The 24191-nt window shown below is 49.9% G+C and overlaps 1 protein-coding gene across 3 annotated transcripts in view; it reads left to right on the top strand.

Moving 5' to 3' along the window:
* The window catches only part of MYO16 (myosin XVI), a 574710-nt gene that overhangs the window by 470563 nt on the left and 79956 nt on the right, over positions 1-24191 (top strand). For all 3 annotated transcript variants that reach the window (XM_082701002.1, XM_082701003.1, XM_082701004.1), the window contains exon 28: positions 8552-8654. In XM_082701002.1, coding sequence (XP_082557128.1) covers positions 8552-8654 — 103 coding nt within the window. The remainder of the gene's footprint in view (positions 1-8551; positions 8655-24191) is intronic.

Here is a 24191-nt window from a genome sequence, read left to right on the forward strand (position 1 = left end):
GGGTACAGGTCTGTGAATCACCAGGTTTACACACTTCACAGCACTCACCAAAGCACATACCCTCCCCAATGTCCATAATCCCACCCCCTTCTCCCAACCCCCCTCCCCCCAGCAACCCTCAGTTTGTTTAGTGAGATTAAGAGTCACTTATGGTTTGTCTCCCTCCCAATCCCATCTTGTTTCATTTATTCTTCTCCTACCCACTTAAGCCCCCATGTTGCATCACCACTTCCTCATATCAGGGAGATCATATGATAGTTGTCTTTCTCTGCTTGACTTATTTCGCTAAGCATGATACACTCTAGTTCCATCCACGTCGTCGCAAATGGGAAGATTTCATTTCTTTTGATGGCTGCATAGTATTCCATTGTGTATATATACCACATCTTCTTGATCCATTCATCTGTTGATGGACATCTAGGTTCTTTCCATAGTTTGGCTATTGTGGACATTGCTGCTATAAGCATTCGGGTGCACATGCCCCTTTGGATCACTACGTTTGTATCTTTAGGGTAAATACCCAATAGTGCAATTGCTGGGTCATAGGGCAGTTCTATTTTCAACCTTTTGAGGAACCTCCATGCTGTTTTCCAGAGTGGCTGCACCAGCTTGCATTCCCACCAACAGTGTAGGAGGGTTCCCCCTTCTCCGCATCCTCGCCAGCATCTGTCATTTCCTGACTTGTTTATTTTAGCCATTCTGACTGGTGTGAGGTGATATCTCATTGTGGTTTTGATTTGTATTTCCCTGATGCCGAGTGATATGGAGCACTTTTTCATGTGTCTGTTGGCCATCTGGATGTCTTCTTTGCAGAAATGTCTGTTCATGTCCTCTGCCCATTTCTTGATTGGATTATTTGTTCTTTGGGTGTTGAGTTCTTAGCAGATGTTCTGAATTCGTTTTTTATCCGCATGTTGGTACTGGCTGATCCCAGGAGTGGAAGTCTAGTCTAGCATTCCTTTTTTTTTTTTTTTTTTTTTAATTCACCTCCTGCGTTGTCTGGGGTGGGAACCCCTGGCTTGATGACACAGATGCATGAGTGAGTCCCCTGGGATAAGGCTGCATCTCCAGGGGGCCGGGCTGCTTGGTCACAGGCTCAGGCCCCCTTGCTTCCCGGGAGGGAGGCTATTGAGGGAAAGGGTGCATCTGGAATCCCGCCGCCTTCACACCCACAGCCCTCGCCCCACTGGCCAGGCATGGGTCCCCCCAGCCGATACAGCAGCAGCTGAAGCACAAGCAAACCCCACACCTCCCCCAGAGCTCACAGAGGGCCAGCAGCACGAAGCCCTGGAACTTCCTGGTGCCTGGGAAGGGCTCGGCTAAGCCTCTCGGGAACTGCAGGATGCCCTCACCCTCCGCGCCACCTCCTTCCTCCTCGTGGGACTCTCTCCACAGTGGGGTGCGAGCCAGACTTTGAGTGTGAATGTTGGATGCTGTGTTGTCATCTTAACTGATAAATGCCTAACAATGCTGGCTGTGATAACACTGAAGTCATACCGTAATGTTATCAACATAATAGTAGCAGAAGCAGCTCTCACCCCCACGGATGAGGTTGAGAGAGAGAGAGAGAGAGAGAGAAAGGGACTAACCCCAAAGCTGAAGACGTGGACGTAGGGATGACCATGGAGTCAGGCTTTCCAGGCTGTGTCTTAGCGATATTCCTCACTTACACATTATTCCACTCGATGGTCCCCTTTGTCCTCTCAAGCCCCACAGCAGAAGGGGCAAAGGTCTCATTTTACCTCATCTCCCACATTCCTTAGTAAACCCACATTAGCCCCCAGCCCTGCTACAAACGAGCTCAAGTTGTCGCACAGCTTTGACTAATGTCCTGGGGTTTTGAGAATTCCGTGTCGATGTGCAGAAACCCGGCATCTGTAGGCATTTTGTTGCTCTCCATCCCTCTCTCCTGCTTCCCTGCTTCATTTCCAACCCTGGAGACTGGCCCATGGCCGGGTGGGAGGCCCCTCACTCCGCCAGCAGGTGGCCCGGTGGGGGCTGTGGGGTGACACGGCGGGGCAGGGGGCGGCTCTTCCCAGCACCTCCCCACTCTTCCCGAGGACTGTCCTCCTGGGGATCTTGGACCGGGAGGCACACGGGAATGTGAAATGCCACCGTGTCTTTGAATGGGGCACCCGTGTTCTAAAGATGACAGCAGCCTGTCTGTCATAATTTGGGAAGAGCTGGGAAGTCAGTCTTGACCAGTGGCCTCAGCAGGGGGCCTGGGACTGTCCTAGCGCCATCTTCCTTTAACCGACTCATACGCAGTTCCTGGTGAGCACGGAGAGGCTTCATGTGGGTCCCAGTGGATGTGAAAATAAACTCACGTCCAGGTCCCAGGCCTGCACCGTCCAGGAGGCCCCAAAGCTGTAGCAGGCGACAGCCGTGTCCCCTTCCTGTCCTTCCAGTAAATATCCAGGAGGAGTCGTGGGTAGGCGGACACAGGAGGTGCACCAGGGCATGGATCAGGCTGTTGAGCCCCAGGCAGAGGGCACAGCAGCTGCAAAGAAATGTGGGAAGGCCAGACGTGGAGCTGTGGGAAGCCGGGAGAAGACCGGGCTGGGCGACGGGCGGGTGCGCGAGGCGAAGGCTCCGCACGGGACGCTGAGCTGCCGGGCGGTCGCGGGGAGCAGGCCCGGCCCTCCGCAGGACGGAGAGCTCAGGGGACGAATGCCGGACCAGCTGCCACGGGAGGTGACGTCTTCAACCCCGAGTCACGGGAAGAAGAGAAAGAATGTGCACACTTAGGGAACATGATGCATTTTTGTGTGAATGATGATTTTTAGCAACCTTTTCTCTTTTGCTTTCGCGTCGTCTTTAAAAGAAAATAAAAAGTGCTCCTCTGTAGTTGAAAGGCCCTTCTGCAAAGCCTGTCTCTCTGCCTCGTTTCTCTTCCTTCTCCGCTCCCCCCACGTCAAAATAGATTTTATTTCTCCCCCAAGCCCTCCGTGCTCCTTTCGCTTCCTACTTCTCACTATTTTCCTGATGCATGTCAGTCCCGTTGCTAGGCAGCTGTTCCACTCAACCCACCACTCAGCATTCTGAATGCTGGAAATTAGCCCCAAATAGCAGAAAATCACCCCTCCGCACCTGCACTGTGTGTGCTGTGGGAGCTAGCATGGGAGCCGCAAAACGAGCGGTCCCGGCAAGTCCGCACCACCGGGGAGACGTATCCCCGACCGATCCGGTGCAGACAGACAGCCTCGTTCTGGCCAGGTGGGAAGCTCCACGGTGCCCTGTGAGGAAGTCTCAAGGAACTGGTTCTAGAAGAAACCCCATCGTTGTCCTAGCAGAGCTAAACAGGAATGAGCCCAATAATCTGGAGAAAAACAGCAGTCCTGCCAAATAAGCATGAGTAGAACGTAGGCTTTGTGTATTTCTATAAATGTCGCCTACAGGCTCTCTGGTTCTTCCCCGACCCTGAAGAAGAAAACGCCCCAAACACTTCGCTTGGTTGTACCTGCCCCTCGGGCTGTTGGACTTTTCCTTCATCCGTGCTACGAGTCACCAGAGCCCCGAGCTTGTGCCTCCGCCCTGTGCTGCGGGCTCGGTGCCCTCCCCTGCCCTTCCTGGCTGCCTCCCCCTCCCAACCTCCCCTCTAGAGCTCCAGCGACACCCCCTCTCTCTTTCCGTGGATTACCCCGTCCCGTTCCTGAGGGATGAGGTTAACAGTGCTCCCTAAACCTCATTGTGTTGTTCCTGACTAAAATAGGACCCTTATAAGAAAATTTCATGAGATCTTGAATTAAGAAAGCCACATCTTTCCTGAGATACAATTTTGGCCAAAAAGGTCATCCGTGAGCATAGGCAGTCAGATGAGAGGGTCGCTTTGCCCATCCCGGTAAGCTGCGCCTGTCTTGGCAGGGTGCCTTGCTCATAATTGGTGCTTAATAAATATTTGCCGACCAGAATTAAATTTTAAGGGGCTTAGGGACCAAAACTTTCACAACGAAATTGTGCTCGAGTATGAAGAGACGAAGCCAATATTCAGCACACAAACCATGTCAGAGAAATTGCATCTGAGGTGGGGTTTGTTGTTGTTTTTAGTGGTTTTGTTGTGTTTTGTTGGTAGACATTAGCTCGATACACATACCTTGTATTTTTCTAAGGAAGTGACTCTCCGGTTCCGTGGTGGGCTTCTTACAGGAGTCAACTGAGTCTCTACTTGGTTCCGCCTGCCTCTGTGGTCACCCCGTGAGCTCTGTTTTGTCTCTAAGCTCACGAGAAATAGCATGTCCGAGTTCTCCTTGAAGCTCGAAGGAACGATCGCTTTGGAAAAGACAAATACTTACGCGTCCCTTAGGTTCCCCTGCGCACGGCTCAGCGTCTGCTCTGCCCTCCCTCTTCTGCTTCTGCCTGCCCCGCTCAGGCCGCAGAGACCCCGAGCCAACACCGCGGACGGTGGGGTCCCTCCACCCATGATTTCTGCCAACCACCGGGATGTCTGTTACGATTCCCGAGTCACCCTGTGCCCGGGGGTGCGTGTGGGTTGAGGAGAGTTTTCGTACTTGGACCCTTGGTGTCCAGAGGGTACTTAATGACGAGCCTGCGGTGAGAGAGCTTTCCGGAACTGTGAACTGTGCTAGAACTTGCCCCCGAGCCCGGGCCTCACCCAGTATCGGCCATCGGGGCCCTGGGCGGTCTGGGGGAAGGAGGTTGAAAGTCGGCAGACACGTTCACAAGGGGAGCCAGACACAGTGTTCGGTTTCGGCCTCAGGGGCCCACGAGGACTCAGCACGAGGAGACGTCTTCTGGACGGTGGCCGCCGTCCTGGCCGGGAGGCCGTGGCTGGGGACAGGCGAAAGGGGCCCCAACGGAGCGACTGGCAATAGGCAGGCAGAGACCGTTTCGGGGCGTTGGCTCACTTCAGTGACCCCGTCCTTGGGGCTCCTGTGGAATTCATCCTGCGCCCTCCGCCATGGGGTTGACGCCACCCCCTCCCCTCATCTGAAGCAGCCGCTGTCCCCGGGCGCTCCGTCTCCACGAAGGTCACTTCTGCCCTCCAGCTTCGCAGGCGCACCTCCCCTCCCTCCCGCGTCCACATCCGTCCATCGGGAAACCCCACTGTGCGCCGCCGGCCTTGGTCTGCACCCACCCAGCTCCTCCCGCGAACGCGGACTCCCTCCTGGGCTGCGGGAAGGGCCTCTGGAGAGACCCCGGGGCTGTCCGCTGCACATGCCCACGCCCGGGGCCGCCAGCTCCTGGGGACCCTTCTGGAGTCCCAGGGGAGGACCCATCTGCTCATATCACTGTGTCCTGGGCTCTCAGGGTCAGAGCTGAGGGCTTACAGTCACCTGCAAGGTCACCTCCTTCCTGTGACTCTGCCCCTGGACCTTTCCTCGGCGTCTCTGCTCCAGCTGCGGCCGCTGCCCTGGGATTGCTCCCACGGGCGCACATGACCCCGCTCAGGGCTTATGTGTTTGCTGTTCCCTCAGCCGGGGTTCCTGTTCCCCGGAGGGCCCCACAGCTCCCTTCCCTGCCGGCAGATACCTGCTCTCCGTGAAAACTCCCCTGCCCCATTTTTCTCCGTCTCTCTCGTTGTATCTGACCTGGCTCCTCATCTGTGTTTCTGGTCTTCCCGCCTCCATCAGAGGATGTAAGGATCTTCATCGGACGCATTCCGTGTGCGAATCTTGTGCCCAGCCAGTACTCCTGTGCTTGCTGGCTAATTGATTGAATGAGCCCAAAAGAATGAGTCTGGGACTTGGGCTCTGGACATGGAATTAGATCCCAGTGATTCCCTCCAACCCAAACCAGGATGAGGCAACACTGAGCTGTTCAGGAGACTTGACACTGACATCTTCGAGTCGGCTGATCTGTCTCAGACACGGGCAGGTACCAGCCGAACACAGAGCCCTTTGGGGTGTCGAGGATGACAGAGGCTGAGAGCTGTAGGGAAGGGAAGCTTCGGAGTCTCACGTCCAGTCACACCTGCACTCAGCACCCACACACTGTCCCGGGCTCGTCCCTAGCCCCTTGGTCTTGGGTTGGAGTTTCTGCGAGGTCCTGTTTTAGCTCAGTGATCGACCCGGGACGCCACCCAGAGATGACACGCCCGTTCCAAAGAGCAAGATGTTTTTAATTTCACTAAAATAGAGGCCCTCACTTGGGATGATGTGTTTGTCTTTTCAGTTGAAATGTCAGAATTATACCATTTTAGATGTCACAAGAACAATATAAAGTGAGGGAAAAAGCCCCCGGTGTAAGATCTTTGTTCTGACTTGTTCGTACCGTCTTCAGATACTCGAATTACGTCAGTTGAGTTTTCCGTGATAATGAGCAGAGCTGCAGAATGAGACAATTGTAAGAGAATAAAAAGATAATTTGAGTGATTTCATTTCATTGTGTGACTCTGGCTAAATGGTAGGAACGTGCTGGCTTTCCTGCGCGCTTGAATGAGTCTGTATTTCATTCTGAGCTGAGTTTTCCGTCAGAGGCCCAGTCACCCGAAGGTCGGAGAGCCTGGAGTTCTCTTCTCTGCAGTCTGATGCCGAGTGCTGACTGCTTCTGTCTCTCACGCCTCAGCCCTTTCCTTTCCGCTCTAGAACCATCTGGGGCCGGGGCCTTGTTGGTTCCTGCCTGAACTGCGTCGGGGATGGCGGAGAGACCAAGATGGCCCGTTATACACCTAATCTGCATCCGCTCACTGATGTGCGCATGTCACACGCCCACCATTCTGGAGGGCCCACCCCACTGCCCTCTGCACACAAAACTCCCAGTCCTGGCCCTTCACACACACACACACACGCACACATGCACGTGCACAGATGCACGTGCACACACGCACACCCCATTCCGCACATTGTGTCTGTTCTCTTCTACCCTGGGGACACCCTTATCTCTCCGGCAACGACCACACACTAGACCAGTAGACGAGACAGACACCAACCCCAGTGCCTACTGCATAGGAAATCCCATTCTTGCCTCTTATTTTAAAAAAAAAAAAATTAGAAGAAAAAGAAAAAAAAATCACTGAATACTTCCGTATTCCACAGATCACTTCAGTCCGTGCGCTGTGATCCGAAGGTGAGCAAGCGTTTCCTGTCCTTGCTCCGACGCGCTCCTGTTCGCGTCCAGGCTCCGCTCCCTGCTCTTCTCATGCCCTCCTGGGCCCTGAGTCCGATACAGGAGCGAAATTCCGTGTGAGCAGGAAGGGTTGTGGCTGACGTTGATGCATTTCATCTGACGTGTGGCTCCCGAGATGAGGACGTGGTCAGCCCAGGTCGACTAACAGACTGAGGGCTCCGCGGTGACGCGAGGATGGAGAAAGGAAATGAATGTGTGCTACTGACAGAGTCACAATGGGTGTGTTTGCTCGGAGCACTCTCCACGCCAGACCCACGGTGACCCCGGCGGTGCCCCCCGTGCTGGGCACCCCCGGCGAGGGGACACTGACAGAACCCTAGAGGGGGACCACTCTGGGGTGGCGGTCGGGGGCACATGTCCAGTGCTCTCTGGCTGCCTGGTGGCCTGGACCAGAGGGAGCCTGGTGGATACTGGACACAAACGGGGAAGCGATGCCCTTCCTTCCTTCCTTGCTCTAAGGAAGCAAATAACTCGTTTTAGAAATTGCCAAATTTGCTGCAACAAACTTCAGATGGAAATCACAGACATTTTACAGAAAGTCACAGAGAACTTAAGTGATTTACCTTTGGGCATTAAATTCCCAAAGCAGCCCAACGTGGGAATCGTAAACACAGTCCAACTAAATGCGATTACAGGAATCCTTGCCTGTTTCTTCTTCTCTGTCCCCCCCCTCCCCCTCCTCTTCCCCCCTCCCCCTCCTCCTCCCCCTCCTCCCCCTCCCCCTCCTCCTCTTCCTCCTCCTCCCCTTCCCCCATCTTCTAACACAGTTTACCTCCACGCCAGGTTAAATAACGTGCATGCAAGGGAAATTTTACATTGATTTTTTAAGTGGCTGGTAGAATTTTGAAGGGCATTTTAAAAATCCATAAAAAACCATTATATTGCCATGGATTTCAGCTCAGGAATGTCAGTTATTCAGAGGAACTTTCAAATAAATAAATAAACAAACAAATGTCCTTCTAGAGGATTGATAAAACCCTATAGGTGGGCAGAGCGTCTATAGATCCCACTTGAATAAAGCTTCCAGATGTTCTGATATCCACATTATAGATTCTTACTACCTCTAGGTTCATTTCAAATGGTCATAAGGAATTCTAAGATTTCTTAAAAGGCATATTTTTGAGAGCATTCTAAATATTTACATGAAAACGAGGAGTTTTCTTTCCTTCAGTTCCTTCTGTTAAAGGTTTCGTCAGTCCGCGATAACAGTGTTAAACCTGCGTTAAAGGATTGAAACACGTATTTGGCTCATTTTAAAAACTCATCCTCACGTGGCAGAAGAGGGTTATGTCGCGGTTGGACGAGGTTCAGTGCACGGTGGATGGAGACTTGGGGGCTCGGGGGAATCAAGTGGGGTTTGAGGACGTTTTAAGGAACAGTGGGACCGAGATGACCCTGCCGGACAGAAGATGCATTTGCTTGACACACTCAGTCACGGCTTTCATGTCCCCGCTGCTTTCCGCAGGTACAAGCCGCTGGCCCATACGCTCCCCGGCGAGAAGCAGCCGCTGTCTGCCGCGGAGAAGTGCCGCCTCGTCCTCCAGCGGTGCAAACTGCAAGGCTGGCAGGTGAGTGACCCGTGGGCGACCTGATGTCGCAGCTCGGGATTGGAACGCACCAGCCGGGTCCCCGTGGCTGCCAGCAGCCTCCGTGGCAAAAACGGGAGCGTGTTTGCGACGAGCCACTGGCGTGGTCCCTGGGAGCACGTGGGTCTTTCGGATTTTCCCGTTGTCGCGTCTGGTGGGGGACATGCGAGGGGGGCCCGCGGGCTCCCTCCACAGCACGGAAGAGAAGTTCGTGCCGCATGTTGTTGGCCCGTGTGTCAGTCCCCTTGTCACTCGGGCTTTCTAAGGGAGTGAGGGGAGAGCAGACAAGGGCGCTGGTTTCTTGGCCCCTCGCCTGGATCCTGCCTTCTTCAGACCTGCTCCCTGGCTCGTCCAAGGCTGGGGGGGCCCTGTTTGCTGTCAGCTGCCACACACCGGAGAGGTCACTGTCCCTTCTACCTCACTCCATGGCAAAAGGTTTGTGTCTGGAAATATTCAGTCTTTTGTGTGACCCCTTGGTTGGCAGAGTCCAGGGGCCCGTGGGAGCGAGAGCTCCTCCTTCCCGAAGGAAGAACGATCATGACACAGAAGAGCCTGGGGGGCTCCCCAGAAACAGCGGGGTACAGTTCTGATTTTGTTCAGCACCTGAAATAACATCAGAATGCTGTCTGTGATGAGTGTGGAGAACAGGAGGTTTGACACTTCTGAAAGCATTTGGGAACATCCTGCTCCCAAGGGCGATTCAGGAATGGGAAACAGAAGAAAGACGCAGACATCAGAAGGCCTGGGATGTTTCCAGCCGTAGAACAGCAGAACGTGCCCACGTGGCAAAGAGCATGGCTGCCAGTCGCTTTGGCAAAACTAACAATCACCACAAGCAGCCATAAATGTCATGTTGAAAAGCCTGGGCATCTCTAAGAGACCACGTAAGATAACAGACGAGGCCAGAGATGCGTGTTTCCCTCCTGATGGTTCGGAATCACTGGTTGTATGTGGCGGCGAATACGGTGGGGGGGGTGCTGGCATTGGCCCTTCCTGCGTCTGCGGAAGAGGACATGGAACCTGGAATGTCAGACTGATGACTGATGACTCCATCGTCTGTGCCGCCCAGTCTCTCTCTCTATTACCTTCTCTCCTTTTCCTTTGTTTTCAACCAATAATGGGACGAGCTTTAAATAGTCTGAAGGCGGAGGCGCATGCGGTCGGTAGGAGCCGTGTACTCGGACGTGGGATTGGAAAGGGAGTGAGGGGGGGTCGCTAACGTGGGACGGCGTCCACTCACCGCCCTGCAGCCGGGGCAGAGAGGCGGGTTCACATTCAGAACGGGGACACGGGCTCCAGGACGCGGACGTCATCGTGACTGAATCACTGCTGGGATTTGGGCAGTAGTGGTTCCTGAACACGGAACTCTGAGATTTTCTTGTATTTTTTTCCCTTTAAAGTATATTCCGAGGGACGCCTGGGTGGCACGGTCGGTCAAGGGTCTGACTCTTGGTTTCGGCTCAGGTTGTGAAGTCAGGTCCCGAGATGGAGCCCCGCGTCAGGCTCTGCTGAGCTCGGCCTCTGCTTGAGATTCTCTCTCTCCCTCCGCGCCTCCTGCTCGTCCTCTTCCCATTCTCTCTCTCTCAGAAAAAGAAGAAGAAGAAGGAGAAGGAGACGGAGGAGGAGGAGGAGGAGGAGGAGGAGTAGAAGAAGAAGAAGAAGGAGAAGGAGAAGAAGAAGGAGAAGGAGACGGAGGAGGAGGAGGAGGAGGAGTAGAAGAAGAAGAAGGAGAAGGAGAAGAAGAAGGAGAAGGAGACGGAGGAGGAGGAGGAGGAGGAGTAGAAGAAGAAGAAGGAGAAGGAGAAGAAGAAGGAGAAGGAGACGGAGGAGGAGGAGGAGGAGGAGGAGAAGAAGAAGGAGAAGAATGCACAGATAAGGATAATATGCTTTATTAATACTGAAAGGCGGCATGGGTTGTGGAGAAAAGGCGAGGGCCTCTGGAAAAGTTGTTCCCCCAGCGGGCGGTAAGCCCGGTGTGCGACACACATCAGTCCTCTGATCGGGGTCCCACACAGGTGCCTCCTGACAGCCATTCCTTCGGCACCACTGCGAGGGCTGGGACACTCGCAGTCGCAGCTGCGGGAGGTATTATATCACAACACGCGTGGGAACTTTGAAGAAGTGCATCAGAATAAAAAACGGGGACAGGTTCCCCATTCACTGCACTGGCCTGTTTTCCCCACTTCTTCACTCCCCAAAAGGAGACTAAAAGTACGGGACGAAAGAAATACATGAGCCCTTTTACTCTCCGCGTGTCGGGCTGTGTGCTCCGTGGCGAGCTGGTAGGGAAGATGGCTTTCTTCAGCTTCTCCGAAACACAGCGTCCCGTGTACTTTCTACAGTAAGACAGATCCTTGGCTTCCTAGAAACAAAGCTTGTTCATGTTATACTTTTATGCTAGACAGAGAGCAAAAGAATTTGCAATTAAATAATTTATTTAATTAGAAAGAGAGAGCGAGCGAGAAGGGCAGAGGAGAGGGACAGAGAATCTTCCACAGACCCCATGTCCCGTGCAGAGCCCCAGGCCGGGCTCCATCTCATGACCTGAGCCGAAATCCAGAGCCACGTGTTTGACCCACTGAGCCACCCAGGTGACCCAGCAGAAGAATTTTTTTTAAAACATCATTTATTCCTGACCTGGAAAGTCAGACTCTCCGGTCTCAAAAGCAAAGCGTGTGTCTGAAACGTGTCCTTCGCTGCTGGAGGAGGGGCTCTGCCTCCCTCCCGGCGGTGGACCAGGACGAGTCCACCGCGGAGCCGTGGAAGCCGCAGTGAGGTCCTAACGGATGGCTGTCGTTTTGGAGCACGATTCCCAAATTGCCGCGTGTCACGATGTGCGTTTCTATTAAGCAGTCAGTGTTCATCCTTGGGTCTGAATGGTTAGCGGGAATTAATAGTCCCTCGTGCCCATATTGTTAAAAGCAGTGCTAGGAGCCAGCAGGGATCGGAGCCGTCTTTACTGTGGGAAACTGCGCAGAGCGTTAGCTGGAAATTCAATTCTCTTTGCTAAAAATACGATGAGCCTCTTGCCGCCGCTCTGATGGGTCTTGGAGGTGTTGGTAGTGGGCGCTTCCGCTCTCCTTTACATGGATCAGACTTCGTGCAGGGAAGCCTTGGAGGCGTCAGCAGGGGGTCTGCGCCCCATCTTCTCCCACTTTTGTACATCGTAGCAACGGGTCCGCTTCTGCTTCAGAGGCGGAGAGAGACCTGCCCCGTTCAGTGCTGTTGGGTTTGTTTACTGATTGATTCTCCACGGAGTTGTGGGTCTGGAGTCAGTGTGGGAGGCCCTGGAAATGTTAATATTTTATGCACGGTGATTCCTCTCATCTGTAGAACATGTTATAACTATTCCGAGCTCTGGCCTTCTTTGATTTAAACCTAATAACAAGGGTACGCGGAGAAAGGAAAGTCGGCTGGGTGGATGTAATGAGCTCGTCTGAGAGAGGAGGCCATGGAGCCTCGCAGATGGGCCTGCTGACCGAGGGACCGGGTGCGGTTCCCGCTCAGTTTCCGCGGAAGGGCGGCTCTGCCGAGACCCGCATCTGTGTCTCGGAGGCTGCGGTCTTCCCACGGCATTTGACTGGATCTGTATCTTTTACCGCAACCATCTGAAGCCCTTCTGTTCAGATGATGCAACTCGAAAGGCAAAGGTTCTGCGTCGCGGCGTGAGCTTTGACCAGAGGCAGGTGCGATCTCGTTACAACTCTGAGCAGATCGTGGTCCGTGTGTCCTCACGCTGGTCGCTCACCTGGCCGGGGCAGGAGAGTCACAGGGACAGCGGCCCGTGGCAGGTCGGTTCTGATCCTGGTCGCTCTTACCCAGACCGTCAGCCAGGGACCCCCACGTAGCCCAGAGCTTTGGGACTCCCCTTCCTCACTGCATCTTGTGGGGAAAGGAGGAGAAGGAGGGAGGGTGAGCGAGAGGAGCAAGAGCAGCCGGACAGGGACAGGGAGAGCTGGAGCCAAGCAAGGACTCTCGGGGTTTCACTCCAGTCCGTCGCAGACCCAGACCCAGCCCCCGCTCCGGCTCCGGCCGTCTAGGCAGCCCCGGGCCGGAAACAGCTCTGGGAGACAGTCCCGGAGACGGAGTCAAGGTGACACTGGCTTGCAGCTCAGGACTTGAGCGAGGGCAGTCTCAGAAGAGTCGCCGTAAGCCCTTTCGGTAAATCCCCAGCCTGAGGCTGCCGGCCCGCTCCCTCCCGTGTTCGGACTTGCTGGGGCCCCAGCTCTCCAGAACGCTCGCTCCCTCAGCCTTGCTCCCTTCTCAGCCCTCAGGTCGCACACAGGTCGCACACCTTCTCTAAGGTCGCGGACAGCCTGTCCGTCACCCGGGATTGGCCTGTGTTGAGTTGGCTCCTGCGTCCCCAGGACAGGGGCCAAAGGGGAAGGAGGCGCGGTGGATGGTAGCGGATAAGTCTTGGTCCCTAAGAAGCTGCCAAATCATACTATACATTTTACATGGATACACGGGTGTTTAAGACTGTTTACGATCTGGAATAATTCACCACAAAAACCGGAGAGTGGTGATATCCAGGGCATTGTTTGGACGACAGTCAGAAGGGCAGCCTATCTCTATGATTCGAAGATAAATGTGTTCATAAGTTACTTTCTGTAATTGAGAATTATTTTTAAAATTTGTTACCACCCCATAAATACAATTTAAATAGAGTATTATATAGGGTCAAATTAATTATCTTGAGCATTTATGAAAAAGACATGTTCGTCACACTGACTCTGTTTTGCTCCAAAGCGCTTTTGCCTTCAAGCACTTTTGCCTTCAAGTAACCTGTTGTATTTTCTGCCTCACTTCCTTTTGTTTTTAAGATTTTATTATTTATTTGACAGAGTGAGATCACAAGTAGGCAGAGAGGCAGACAGAGAGAGGAAGGGGAAACAGACCTCCCCGCTGAGAGCCCGATGTGGGGCTCGATCCCAAGACCCTGGGATCATGACCTGAGCCAAAGGCAGAGGTTTTAACCCACTGAGGCCCCCAGGCGCCCGGCTGCCTCACTTCCTGAAGGACCCTCCAGCCTCCTGTCACAGGATTCCGACCACTCACCACAAGTGTTGGCAAACCCGCTCGTGATGCTGTTCTCTTAACATTCTCAACATCGTGGCTTTCACATCAGATGCTTTTGTTTTGAACAAAAGTGAAAAATAATCAGGATGTAGTGGTGGCTGCCAAGGAGTCTTTCTTTCTGGTCGTTTCTTGTTCGTGCAGACAATGAAATGACTTGTTCTTTCAAATATGGCGGCCTCGTCAGCGCCTTGGCCTTGTTTGATGTGGATTTACACCAGTTGTTTGAGGAGGAGCGGAAGGTTCTGGAAGTAAGCTGAGTAGACACAATATGACTGACTTGCAGTACTTTTGTGAGATCCCTGTGTTATTTCTTGCAGGATCTCAGTTTTCTCTGTCGCACCAGGTACAGTTTTCTTGATGAAACAGAGTCTTCAGGTGACTTCATTTGTGGAAAAAATGCAGAGAGCTCGAATTAAGTCACAGAGTGAAAGCAAGTTGTGTGGATCTGCAAGTTATTAACCGTCCGTGGTTTGCTTTTAACAATTATTCTGATACATGCTCTATCTAAATACGTCCATTTTTTAGTTCAGTTCGACTTTCAGGCGCCTTTGAAAATAATCCCTCCGAAGCTAGGCACATGGAATCAACCGCTTTCTGCCCTGGTCTCCCCACGCCACGGCAAAGTGACTGGCAGGCACTTAGGCCCATGTGGAACATGCTTGTTTTGCTGTGTTATGTCATTTATGTAAAGTGAAAACTTTTGAAACTACTAATTCTAAGTGGAAAAATAAATGGTATAATCTGATTTTCACACATTTTATATGAATCAACTGGTTATAGGATGATTTTTTCTGTGTAGTTATTTGAATGCTATATTCATTTTAAAGCCATCTGGTGGGATGACGAAGGGAGAAACAAATCTGTCGGAGTCCGTCCGAGCGCGGCTAGGGGCGCCATTTGCCGACACAGAGGCTCAGAGCGCAGGGCCAGTCGGTGTGGGGGAATGGCTGGCCCGCGCCGGGGAAGGCTTTCGTGGTGAAGTTTCACTGTCCCTTCGGTCATGTTCCGAGGACTTTGGGAAGTTCTGTGGGAAGGCAGGGAGGGGAGTCCAGTGAGGGCAGGCTCCTCGAGACAGGGGCGCAGGGAACTGTTGCTGGGAACCCTGGAAGGAGAGTTGAGAGAAGGTGACATGGCGCCAGGATGAGAAGGCAGACCCAGGAAGACTTCCAGGGACTTGCCCACGAGTGGACAGGCAGGAAGTGAGGAACAGAATGGGAGCTTCAGCTTCCTCCCAACTAGCCCACGACACGAGGGCTACTCTCGCGCGTGTGGGCATGTGAGTGTGAGAGACAGACAGAGAGGGGCAGAGGGACAGAGATCCGTAAAGAAACAGCCAGGGGCTCTCACAAAAGACAAACCCCAAATCCTAGGGAAATACACTTTTCCTATTTGTGTTGGTTCACTAACAAAATTTGCAAGAATTATTTTCCTTACCGTCATCTTCTAGTGTGATTTTCACAGGGTGGCCTAGATTTCATGGCGCGTCTCCATGAAATATATGGTCTTTGAAGGAGCCCCTCTTACAGTGCTGAGCATTGCAAGATTAACATTTTACCATAACATTAAATAAAATCAGTTGGATGAAGGATTTATTATTTCATTAATCTAAAATAGTACAGTAGAGAAAAGATAATAAAAGTAAGAGCAAGAAATTGTTGAAGTTTTAAGCACCTTCTACTTTTTTTTATATCTTCTAAGACAAGACAATGGTATTAGAGCCCTTGGCTCTTATTAGCACAATAAATTAATGGTTTATAACCTTTGTTTTATTACTCAAGGAGCACTTCATAAATCAGCTGTAAGTACAGGCTAGAAAATAGCCTATAAAATTATTCTTTCTCTCACATCCCTTTCCTTTCTCTAGAATTATTAATGCTAAAAATAATAAACGTTAGGGATCTTAGAGTATCTTTTGGTGCTATGTGCATTATAAACTGAGAATTACTATATCCATGCACAATATTGACTTCCTTTTTTCTCTTGTACTAGACACACACACACACACGAACACATTTGTGTTATGAAAGTGGTGTTTATTCTTAATAAGGAATTTGAAAAATAGTGAAAATTAAAGAAAAAATACAGATCCCCCATCATCGAACTACCCAGAGCTATGTACTTCAAAGGTTGGGTGTGAATTTGCTGAGTCAGCTTTAAAAAATAATATTACAAAGTCTGATTCCTGGGCAGTGTGTCTCTCTCCTCTTTCACTCTGAACTCCACTGAGGAAAACTCCCATGTCTTCTTCAGATATATCTCTTTAGATACATACAATAAGTATTGTCGTGCGTGCGTGTGTGTGTGTGTGTCTGTGTGTGTTTCACTATTACTTTCCCAACGGCGTCTGGCACACAGTAGATACCGAACATATATTTGCTGAAGGAATGAATAAATGTACTGACTACCACATTTTTTCTTGGGAAATGAAGGTGTCCACCATCAAGCCTTCCCGACATGGTCGCTTCTTCAGAGCGTTCCTCTCAGCTTCCTTGCACAAAGGGCTCCGTGTAAGACCTGCACTTAATAACCGGTCCGGGAAACGGAGCCGTGCCCATTCCTACTCCAGCTCTCGTCCCCTACAAGTCCAGTTCACTTCCTCCAGCTCCAGGATTATTGGCCGATTGAGTCAACAAGCATCTTTTGAGCACCCCTGATGTCCCTGAAGCTACACGAGGAGATACGGTGCATTGTAAAGGCGGAACGCCGTGGCCTTCTTCCACAGGCTTGCGAGCTAGCAGGGCCGAGAGGGGGAGGGGGAACCACAGTCAGCTAATGGAGAAGGTCAGGAGTCCGTGCTGGGAAGGAACCCACAGGACGCTGGTTTAGAGAGGCAGTTGTCATGAAGAGCATCTCTACGATGAACACGTGTGGGCTGAGATGTGAAAGTTGAGGAGCAGGAGGCAGGGTCCAGGGCGAGAGCCGATGGAGCCGCGCCCTGAGACAAGTTCAGCTGAGGGCTGGGGTGGGGGCCGGCTGGCTGGAGAACCAGGAACTGGGAGAACTGGGAGAACTGGGAGACGGGAGAGGACGATGCCGTGGCGCAGTGTTTCTCAACCTTCTGCTTTCCTTATCACTGCACTAGGGAGGAAAATTAATGAGAGAAATTACTAACAAATTGATTACTGGGAAGAGTAAAAAAAAATCCTTCACTCTGACAGTGACTTGTGGTCCTCCAGAGCTCAGTCCTCCCCGGCGGTCATTAACAATCGCCTGACAGTTACTAAAAAGTGGCGGTTCTGTCCATGCTTTACCCAGGGCTCTGTCTCATGTGTATCGATCTGGCGTTATTTAGTCCTGCAGCAAGCCTTTATTAAGCACCTACTGGATGCCTCAAACCTTGTTTTATAGCCAAGGATTTTTTTTTGCTGATCAGGAACTGGGTTCACCCTTTGGGGACACCCAAGTCACCACCTTGAGAATGAGGCTTAGCGGTGAGCAGGGACCAAGCCCGTGGGACTTGGGTTGCATCAAAACACCACATTCTGCTTCAAGTTCACCATGAAGCCATCCATAAGCTTTAAAGAGGTTAATGAGGTGACCTGATTTATGCTTTAAGCATGAACCAGTGTGTTGCCGGACGCAAGAGCAGGGCTGGGAAGCCAGTGCACACGGCCTGCAGCAGCAGAAGTGGGAGGGACGGGGAGCCGCTGCGGGGAAGGGACAGCGGCCTTTGGTAGATGGGCCTATTAACTCCCTTGAAGAGTGAAATCTCCTTTAAAACCGACGTTATTAACAAGTGTGAGTCGGCCACGCGAAATAGGGCGGTTCTCGAGATGACACGAAGGCCTGACTCTCTGGGAGTCGAAAGCAGAGACGGTTTGCAAACATCCATGCGGATGAGTCTCAGAGAAGATGCGAGCACACACGCTACAGATATTTGGAAAATTCGGAAATCGATGTAAGTATCTTTTTTTAATATCTAAAAATGCTCTCTAGGACGAATGATATAAGAGCCAGGGCGGCATGAGTCGTCCCAGTTTTAGAAGCAAAGCAAACCTCAGAGGACACACGAGGTAGAGACTTGGCGGACACTGGTGGGGGAGGGCCCCCTGCACGTCCGTGTGTGTGTGCGCGCACCTGTGTGCGCAGGCCTCGGGCAGGACAGCGGGCTGGGACTGTGTGTTCACTGCAGCTAATCATTTCTAGCATACACATTCCACGAGGCAGGTAATTTTTCATAGTATCAAGGCCATTTTGTTAAAAACCGAGACCAATGTTGTTCCTTCCACGAATGCATCCACCTCTCCGATGGCCTCCTCTCTCGTTCCGAAGCCGATCGGCTCTGTGAGGCTCTGGCTTTGGTTTGCTTTTCCTGATGGGTAACTTTGAGCAGAAGAGGTTTGCTTTCGTCAAGCTCTTGACCACCTAGATATGATTTCTGGAATGAAGCCAAGTGTGGGGTCACATAGGGAGTGACTCGCCAGTCAGCTCAGAATAGGAGTTTTTGTTCATCTCTGTTTGCTGTACAGGTCATACTGTTCTAGGTGAGAGTAATTCGTTTTCTAAACCTGTAATTATATGTAATTCGAGCAGAACCACCTTCCTCAAATACCTGAAGACGTGGTACTCTGTTCGATGTGTGTGGCTGTAATTATATTCTCTGTGTTGAAGTTAAACTTCAAGAATAGTCTATTTATAACAAAGAGAAATTGTATTTTAGTATAAATGTATCCTCTGAGGATGTTTAAAAATACATTTAGAGCCAGGCTGAACATTAGAATATTTCCATTTGGTAGTTTTTCAAAGCTGCCATGAAAATGTGAAGTATTGAAATAATAACAATGAAATGTACACACATAAAATAATGTCCATCCTTAGAAACGCAGTGAATCCAAGAAGCAAATAGGGAAATATGTTAATTCAGCTTGAGGAAGATAAATTTTAGTTAAATGGTTATTGCTCTGAGCTTCTTGAAAGGATAGGCCGTATTCTATTCATCCTTGGGGTCCTAGAACCTGGCAAGGTGCTGGGTATCAGCGCCTGGCAAATGTTGGGATGGATGGATGGATGGACGGACGGACGGACTGCTGTGTAGTTGGTTGGATAAATGGGTGGATGGACATACTCGTGGATGTGGGGATGAATAGAGAGATGGTGGAGGAGTGACTGGAGAGAGGGAGGCACAGTTGGAGGAGTGGGGGGGTGGGTGGAGGGATGAGGAGCGACTAAGCAGCTGGAGAGGACAGACCACTGAGAGCATAGATGGGTGAAGACGTATGAGACAGGAAAGTCAGGAAAGCTGTTAGATACAACGCGCCCGAGAGTATGTGAAAATGACACCGAACCAGGAATCAGTGCAGGACTGTTCGTGGTGGGCATATGGACGTGCTGGGGTTTGGAGCTGTTTCTGTTTGGAAAAGGTTACCTAGTAGGCACAGAAAGTGCTTCGCGTGGTAAAAGTAGAAAGAACCGTGTTTTAAAGGAACACAATGACATTCTCAGATCCGCAGGGAGGAAAACAAGGCTGATGGGAGAGGGACGCAGACATCAAAACACATAAAAGAAAGACTGTATTGTTCAGAATCTTGTCAGGAAAGCTGATTTAAAATTGGGAACAGACCTACTTTGGTAGGGCACTTGAAGAGATAGTGGGCATATTTTTGGAGTGCTTGTATTACAGTGAATGACGCAACTATGTCTGCAACTTTTGATGCAGCTGCAACATGAGATACCTTGTCTTTAAATGAGAAGTATTTCTTAGAATAAAGCTAGTGTTTTTAAAGTAAGGGATATTAACATTTTCAAGGATTAATTCATCAATAATAAGGAAAATAGAGCATTTTTGCAGCAAAAAAATAAAACAAGCGTTCACCACAAGGTATTATTAAGTGTATGGTGATCATTAATAAATATATTTCAATAATAATAGGTATACAGAAGGGCGGTATCTAACATAACGCGGACAGAGACTACAACATTGCTCAATACAAATTCCATGCGTAAGAACGCCGCCGTCCCTCGGTCACGTCTACAGAAGCCTGGCATCAGTTTTCCGCTCACGTAGAGTGTGTGGGATGTGGAAGTAGCAGTAAAAAACACCTATTTTAGAAGAGTCAAATATGTGAGCTCTTTAGAGATGAACAAAAATCATATTGTGGAGGACTTTGAATGCCGAATCCAAAGTTATACGTGTAAACTGCCAGGCTTCATGGAATCATGAAGGCTTCTGGAGGATTAATAAACAGGAGGCCATGTGAAAGTCCGAGGCAGGTAAAGAATTGGAGGAATTTGGAAAATCTGGGAAATTTGGTGGCCCCAGAAATATGCAAGGTTAACGTTTTTGTTTCTTACTCTTTTCATTAGATGCGTTTTTGCAGAATGACCAAGTTCAAAGAGTTTGTTATATTTCGTTTTTAAAATGTATGTCAAGTGAACTATTTTTTAGTATCTGGGTTCATGTTGTAGCTCGTGTCCAGTTAGATCGTTCTTGAAATTCTGCGTTCTTCATTTTGGTGTCCTGTCTGCTGTCATCTGCTCCACGTTGATGGATGTAACTTAAGATCTTCGTATTTGCCTGACCTCATCCTAGCCCACTGTATCTCACAGTCAAGTTGAATCTTCAGACGGGTAGACAAATAATGACAAAAATCAGGAACTAGCGCTATTCTGGAGGTATATACAAAATGTGTTAGCGTCATGGGTATGCTATTAAAATGAATTCATTATTTTGAGGTACACGCTAGACTCAGAGTTCACCAAGCCATCTGTGTTTTCAAGGGTGGACAGGAGCTTCTCCAGGAGAGGATTAGGAGAAAGGTATATAGTACGTGTTCAGCCAGAGTAGAAAAGCAAGCTTCCCTTTTGGAATAGCAGACAACATGATCTAGTTAGAGAATAGATATGTCTGAATGCACTGAATAGAGCCATAGTATAAAAAGTCTGATAAACATTTCCAAAGAGCTTGAACGTTATCCTGAAAATTGCCCGCTATTAAATCATGTTAGGCAGGAAAGTAACATGACTTTGATGTTTAGAAAGATCACTCTGAAGATGGTTTTGCCCGTGTCTCCCAGTCAGTGAATGGGGGACGTACCTAAAAGGGCAAGGCCAGTAGTAGGCTCCTCCTGTGGGAATCCTTAGGTTGCCATGGAAACCCATGGAAACCTGGAGGGTCTGTCCCTCTACCCCTCCACAGCAGGGCCACCTCTGCCAGCAAGCTTGCCTCCCCTGTGCTTTGTCTACACCTCTGTGATCGGAGGCAGCCTTCAGTGATGGTGAGGAGGAAAAGGAGAGAAGAGAGAAGAGTATCTTCACGGGGCCCGTTGGTCTCTACCTGGGGCTGCCTCGGGTTTACCTACGTGCCATCCCTGCGCCCTCCAGCAGCTGTCCGTGCTCCCTCAGCACCCACCCCCAGAAAGACCCCCAAAACTGTAACAGGAATTGAAGCTTTCCAAGTCATCAATGACAATTTTGTTTAATCCTTTAAAATCTGTCACTTCCAAAAAAAAAAAAAAAAAAAACCTAATGGTTTTCTAATAAAAATAGCAATGACTATAATTCACAGATGGTTTACTTTTACAGGAGTCGGAATGACATTAACATTTTAATCTCAGATCAGAACACTCTGCCTCTAGGGAGGGCACAGGGAGAGGGCTCAGGAGGCGAACATTTTAACCCCTCCTTCTCCTTCTCTCTGGTCGTGAGAAACATCATTTTATGAGAGAACGCAACCAAAATAAAAAGTGTGGGTGATTGGAACATTTCGTTGCCTCCAAGTGAATCCTAATTTATTGGATTTGGTATAGCACACAAAGGCAGAGATGATGGGAGTGACTTGACGGGAATTCATTCCATAGAAAAAATTAAAATGGCCAACGTTTTTCTCCTGGTCAACATCATTAATAGACAATAAAAATATAGAATCCTTTTGATCTTGTCTGGATTTCCTGGTTAAATAAAATTCCTAGATTTATGTCCCCGTAATCCTTAGCCTGAGGGATAACAGAGGACTTAAGAATACAGTGTGTTATTCAAAATAGTTTCTGACAAAGAAATTCAAAATACTACTAGATGATGAATTTCATTCTTCAAGGAAAGAAGAAGCATTTACTCTAAACATGTCATCTCTAAAAGACCAGCAAAGTCAAACAAATGTTAACATTTCCAATGGATATCTCCAAATATTGCCAATCCACAAATAAATTACCCAGTAAAATGTATGTATGTGTAAAGAGTGAATGAAGGAATGAATGGGTAGGCCCATAGGGTAAGCACAAAGTAAGCCCAAGTAGCCAAATGAAGAATTTTTTGGCCATCTGAAGGTGATGGTGGCCCAACACCCAGCCATGCCCGCAGAGTCGAAGGCTGTGCCTTAGCGGGACACCTGTGTAGATTCGGCTTCTGTCCCCGCTCCTCACACTGAAATGCAAGCCCAGAAGCCTCCCTTATTACAGAACCTTTGGTTTTACCTCTGGAGAATTTTCCTGGGCCCAATCATACCAGAGCCTCAGAAGGAGTCTGGGAAGCAGGTCTAGCCCTCTGGCTCCCAGAGGAACATCTGCCTGTCTAGCACCGCACCCTCCCCCGCCAATGTCCCATGTCTCACGTTCCCACCCAGCTCTTTCCTTGCCATTGTCCCAATCCATGGATCTCAGGAAGGACTCCTTTTATCCTGCCTGCAAGACAAGCAGATCTGCTGTGTGAAGCACTCAGACCCGCCTTCGGGCCCTGTGAAATCTCTAAGATGCTGTGAAAAAACCCTACTGCCTCCATATTTACGCCCCTTCTAATTTAGCCTCCATATGCGAACTGGAAAGTGGACGTTCCTGAAAATACTGTCAGGAGGTTTCACTTTTTCTCACTTCCTTTGTCTCAGTGGGGGAGTGGGGCTAGCTGACTCATTGCTCCCCAGCCTTCTGTCTTACGTCTACACCACTTGTAGACTATCTTCACCCCACTTTTCTTTCCTCGCCCCCATGATTTGTCCTATCACCTACTGGCTGCCATGACTTCTCTCTGGTTTGCTGAACGACTTAGGGTCCGGCTCATGTTTTCAATGACCGTCATAACTTATTTTCATCCTTGAAGACATTATCATCCATTGCGATGACTCATCTTCTTATACGAGGACTTCACAATTCCTTATGTTCTGTTTCTAATCTGAATCCGCCCTCCCCACATCCCCACCACTTGTGAAGCTCAAGAATATATCTTCATATTCTCCAGGAGAGATGTAAATGTATATGCATAATGGAAAATATGCAATGCAATATAATAAATGAGGAATCATTCATAGGGTGTTCTGGAAACACAAGTGAAAGTCATCAAAGCCTACTGGAAGTGGATTAATGACTCTCAAAAATCTAATAATGGGAGTGGGGCTTGAGCTCGGTAATGAAGGATGAATAAGAGTTGGCCAAGACACAGGCAGCTGTGGTAAGTTCTTCCCGATCCAAATCGTTGATGACATGATATTGTCTCACTTCACCAAGTACCTCCCGAGCCAAGTCCAACAACCCATTCTTCAGATGGTTTTAGGAAGGAACTTGATAAATTTCAAATACAATTTCAGGAGTCATTTTTAGGAAATTTAGCTGAGATCCTCTCTCAATCTCCCAGGGGATCCACTTTGCTCATATCAGAATGTCCAGGTTTTCCTGGAGTATTCTTCACGATGTGGCCACCGGTTACATGAATGGACCCTTCCCTCATCACTGTTGGTGCAACTAGCCCCTAACATGGTTTTCTGCCCCTAGCTGTTCACAGGCTGCTTTTTCTGCTCCACATTCATCTTCTCCCTCTATCCCTAGACACCCTGGAGAATTCCTGCCCATCCTTCAAGACCACATGGCTGAGATAACTTGTTTCTTCATGACAGCTACCTAACCCCATCTTGATTCCCCGTCCTTAGGTGTAACTCGTCATTTTTGCTCACTGTTGATCTTCCTCAGGAAGCTTGTCTTTGAGGACACTATCTTCCCTCATATCCCCAGCATCTCAAGATCTACCTACTTCCATGTTTCAAATGGCTGTTAGAAATGTCACTCTGGGACCTCATTGTCGTCCTGTCCAGCTCCCTTCTCGTCCAGCCATGGTCCCCATTTAATTAAGAGAGTGGAACTGGAACCTAATTGTCTTAATTCCATTCCATAGGTCTTTCCCCCATGTTGAGCGCCCCCACCCCACACACACCTGATGAGTTCCCCTAGGGATCATCACCGACTCCACCCATTGGGTCATATGGGTATCATTGGCTGTCACTCTTCTGGACTGCATTTTGGGACACAGGTTTGCATGCATTTTGCCTTTGCGATTCGGTTTCCCACAATGAGTTGCATACGACAGTCAGCGATGAACAGAAAGACGCCATGCTCCCTCCTTCCCGGTGCCTGTCTCACAGATTTGTTCCGCGGCGCTCACAGACAGTACCAACTGTTCTTCCTGTTGGCTGCCAAAATAAGTCAGCAGTTGGGAAGGGGGGAAGAAAAAGACTATGAATTA

Source organism: Mustela nivalis (assembly GCF_964662115.1).
Source record: "Mustela nivalis genome assembly, chromosome: 15".
Taxonomy (NCBI): domain Eukaryota; kingdom Metazoa; phylum Chordata; class Mammalia; order Carnivora; family Mustelidae; genus Mustela; species Mustela nivalis.